The sequence below is a fragment of the Muntiacus reevesi genome, chromosome 9 (assembly GCF_963930625.1).
Source record: "Muntiacus reevesi chromosome 9, mMunRee1.1, whole genome shotgun sequence".
Lineage (NCBI taxonomy): Eukaryota > Metazoa > Chordata > Mammalia > Artiodactyla > Cervidae > Muntiacus > Muntiacus reevesi.
The window spans coordinates 9,741,644-9,745,958 of NC_089257.1; the positions used below are offsets into that span (position 1 = coordinate 9,741,644).

General features: G+C 43.5%; 1 protein-coding gene across 1 annotated transcript; it reads left to right on the forward strand.

Moving 5' to 3' along the window:
* Nucleotides 1-3,355: 3,355 nt before the first annotated feature.
* Nucleotides 3,356-4,315, forward strand: LOC136174946 (olfactory receptor 8U9-like). Its single transcript, XM_065945213.1, has one exon. It carries the CDS (start codon nt 3,356-3,358, stop codon nt 4,313-4,315), a length of 960 nt encoding a protein of 319 aa, XP_065801285.1.

Consider the following 4,315-nt stretch of genomic DNA (forward strand, 5'->3'; position numbering starts at 1 on the left):
ATTTTAGAATAAAATATTTTGGATGGTATTTTGGAAACAAGGGAAAATAATGTTTCCTCTAATCTTATTTCAGTTATGAAGACATGTGGTCTTATATAAAATGGGTTTTTAGTAGTTTGGAATGAAAAAAAATATTTAAAATATTTGAGATAGAATCTATTCAAACATTTAGATGCTAGGCACTTAATTGATTAGATTGTAAACTACATCAAAACTCTCTTTTCCATTTTAGCAAATCTAGTCATTTTACCCAGAATGAGAGATGAGCACTTTAAAGTTAAATCATCATTGTGACCCTTAATATATTTGATACAAGTACAAATATGAATTATGAATGGGAGCATAAATTGAAATAGTATGACAAAAATTAATATTTAATTCATTATCACCAAGCATATAGAAGGGGCTATATTAAGAAATGAATAAAAAATTCATGGCTCACACCCAAGGAATTTACAGTCTATCAAAAGAAGAAATATGGAAACAGAAGTTTGAAATGATGTGAAAATAAATTATGTATAAAATGTTTCCAGAACACAAAAATGAAAACTGGTAAGTAGGAGAGGAACTGAAATTTAAAGAGATCTCTTTTGAGGAAAGGTTGAGTTTTTATAGGCTTTGAAGAATAAATAGGAGTTTTTCTTCCAACTCTTTAATACCATTCACCTTGTAGAGATAAGCATAGGATAAAACACATAGAAAGTAGGGAAAAATGGAAATTCATATTGCCACTGAGGATTGCAAAATAGTTATTCTAATTATTGTATGGTGACTGCAGCATAAGAGATGTGAGTGGAATGTGAATATAAAATAACATGAGTTGGATCATAAAAGATCATATATAATACACTTTCAAATGTATTGTCAACTATATGCATGTGCTACATTTAAGACAAGATAAAATGTCATACTGAAGTACTTCTAGCTGCTAAACAGTGAAGTCTTAGCTGCTGCCTTGGAGCTACTAAACCAAACTTCCAATCAAATACTTGCTGATTTCAAAGTGGAATTCATCTATCTGTGGGACCACTAGCTAGGCTTTTAGACACTCCGATGACCTGCTTCGTGTGTTGATCGGTACTGTTAAAGATCACCTTCTTCCCATAGAAAGTTGTAGAAACAACCATACGTGTGCACTTAAAAATTATTTTTTATTTTGATAAAATAGGTACCATTTTAAATTAGGAATATGAGGAACAAACTGAATTTTTGACATGCTAAAATTAATGTATTTTGAGGGTGACAGAGCATTCAAATAAAGACCTCCCAATTTCATTCAGGGTTCTTTCTGCTGTGCCCTTCTTGGCATAAATCTCAATGAAACGGCATTTTTCAACATTTATCTGTTATTAGAAAATCAACTGTTCATTACTGAGACTCTATTGCAATTTTTTTCTCATAGGTATAATAGAATAACTGAAATCAAATAGAAATTTTACATTTACTTTTTAATTTTTATTGGAATATAATGTTTATTAATTTATGATATTGTAGTTTCTGCTAAACAGCAAAGTGACTCAGTTATACAGGTACATATATTCAATCTTCTGTAGATTCTTTCCATACAGGCCATTTTGGAGTATTGGGTAGACTACCCTGCATTATAAGGTAGGTCCTTGCTAGTTATCTAGTAGTGGGCGGGCTCCTGCATCAGAAAAGCACACGTTTGAAACCTGGCCGAGCTTACTTTTTAGTTGCTTTACCTCTCAATGTCCCTTCCTTGTCTATGCGATGGGAATATAAGAAGCAAATAGGACTTCCCTCATGGTCCAGAGGTTAAGAATCCCCCTGCCAATGCAGGGGACATGGGTTTGCTACCTGGTCCAGGAAGATCCCACATGCCCTGGGACAACGGAGCCCATGGGAGACAACTGCGGAGCCTGTGTCTGCAGCAGGGAAAGCGGCCAGACGGGAGGCCTGGGCGCCGCAGAGGGGAGCCCTGCTCAGCGCTCACCGGCCAGACGGGAGTCCTGGGCGCGCAGAGGGGAGCCCTGCTCACCGCTCACCGGCCAGACGGGAGGCCTGGGCGCGCAGAGGGGAGCCCTGCTCAGCGCTCACCGGCCAGACGGGAGGCCTGGGCGCGCAGAGGGGAGCCCTGCTCAGCGCTCACCGGCCAGACGGGAGGCCTGGGCGCCGCAGAGGGGAGCCCTGCTCAGCGCTCACCGGCCAGACGGGAGGCCTGGGCGCGCAGAGGGGAGCCCTGCTCAGCGCTCACCGGCCAGACGGGAGGCCTGGGCGCCGCAGAGGGGAGCCCTGCTCAGCGCTCACGGCCAGAGGCGAGGCCTGGGCGCGCAGAGGGGAGCCCTGCTCAGCGCTCACCGGCCAGACGGGAGTCCTGGGCACGCAGAGGGGAGCCCTGCTCATTGCTCACCGGCCAGACGGGAGGCCTGGGCGCGCAGAGGGGAGCCCTGCTCATTGCTCACCGGCCAGACGGGAGGCCTGGGCGCGCAGAGGGGAGCCCTGCTCACTGCTCACCAGCCAGACTGGAGGCCTGGGCGCGCAGAGGGGAGCCCTGCTCAGCGCTCACCGGCCAGACGGGAGGCCTGGGCGCGCAGAGGGGAGCCCTGCTCAGCGCTCACCGGCCAGACGGGAGGCCTGGGCGCGCAGAGGGGAGCCCTGCTCATTGCGAGCTGAGAAAGCCTGAGTGCACCGAGGAAGACCAGGGCAGCCAAAATTTAAATATATAATATATGTATATATATTATATTTTTAAAAAATAACAAACAATCCATGAGATAACTAAAGTCTTTCATGAATTTGCCCATCTTCAGCATTTGCATTATTAACACATTTGTGAAGATTATGTAGCAATCCATGGTGGCCTCCCTGCAATAAGTCATGAGTATAGAATAGATGGCTAGAGCATGCTGTTCATTGCTCTGTCAGCACTGCAATGATGTGGGGTTTGTATCATATATGCAAGTCTGTGAGAGTGATGTCACTGCAGGGGCTTCATTTTCCTTTATATTATTAATGGTAGGATATTTTTGGTAAAAGCAATAGCTTTAATGTTTTAAAAAAATAATGTTAAATTTTAAACAAAATAAGAGCTTTGAGCAAAGAGTCAGTGTGGACTAAATTCTATCTTCAGCTGTTAATTTCATAAAATGCACTTGATTTGGGGGAGATAAACATGTCTCTCCTATAAAATGTCTTCATTTACTGTTTTTTTTTTTTTTTAATTTTTCTATTTTTTTGTTTACTCTTTGTCCCATCGCCAGACTCAAGGATGCTAGCACTTTTGCTGTTAGCCTTTTCATGTTGATAATAGCAATTGTTTTAAAGGATATTCAGACTTGAGTTTAATTAAGTTGGATTTCATTATCCTCTCTTCACCCAGACATACTGAAGACACATGATCCAGTTAAATTGCACCCAGGTGACAGAATTTATTCTTGTGGGCCTCACAGACCGTCAGGAGTTGAAGATGCCCCTCTTTGTCCTGTTCTTATCCATCTACCTCTTCACAGCAGCAGGCAACCTGGGTCTGATCCTAGTCATCAGAACAGATTCAAGACTCGACACACCAATGTACTTCTTCCTTAGTAACTTGGCTTTTGTTGATTTCTGCTATTCTTCTGTCATTACACCCAAAATGCTGGGGAATTTCTTGTACAAACAGAATGTCATCTCTTTCAATGGATGTGCTGCCCAGCTGGGCTGTTTCCTGGCCTTCATGACTGCCGAGTGCTTGCTGCTGGCTTCCATGGCCTATGACCGGTATGTGGCCATCTGTAACCCTCTCCTCTATAGGGTCGTAATGTCCCCCGGCATCTGCGTTCAGCTTGTGGCTGCCCCCTACGGCTACAGCTGCCTGGTTGCCCTATTTCACACCATCCTCACCTTTCGCCTTTCCTACTGCCATTCCAATGTCATCAATCATTTCTATTGCGACGACATGCCTCTTCTCAGGCTCACTTGCTCAGACACTCACTCCAAGCAGCTATGGATTTTTGCCTGCGCTGGTCTCATGTTCATTTCTTCCCTTCTGGTTGTCTCTGTCTCCTACATGTACATTATTTCTGCCATCCTGAAGATGCGCTCCGCTGAAGGCAGACGCAAGGCTTTTTCCACCTGTGGCTCCCACATGCTGGCAGTCACCATATTCTATGGGACCCTCATCTTTATGTACTTACAGCCAAGTTCTAATCATTCCCTTGACACAGATAAGATGGCCTCTGTCTTCTATACAGTGATCATTCCCATGTTGAATCCTTTAATCTACAGCCTTAGGAATAAGGAGGTGAAAGATGCCCTGAAAAAAGTCATCATGAGTGGAAACCAGGCTTTTATGTTCATGAAATTAAGAAAATGA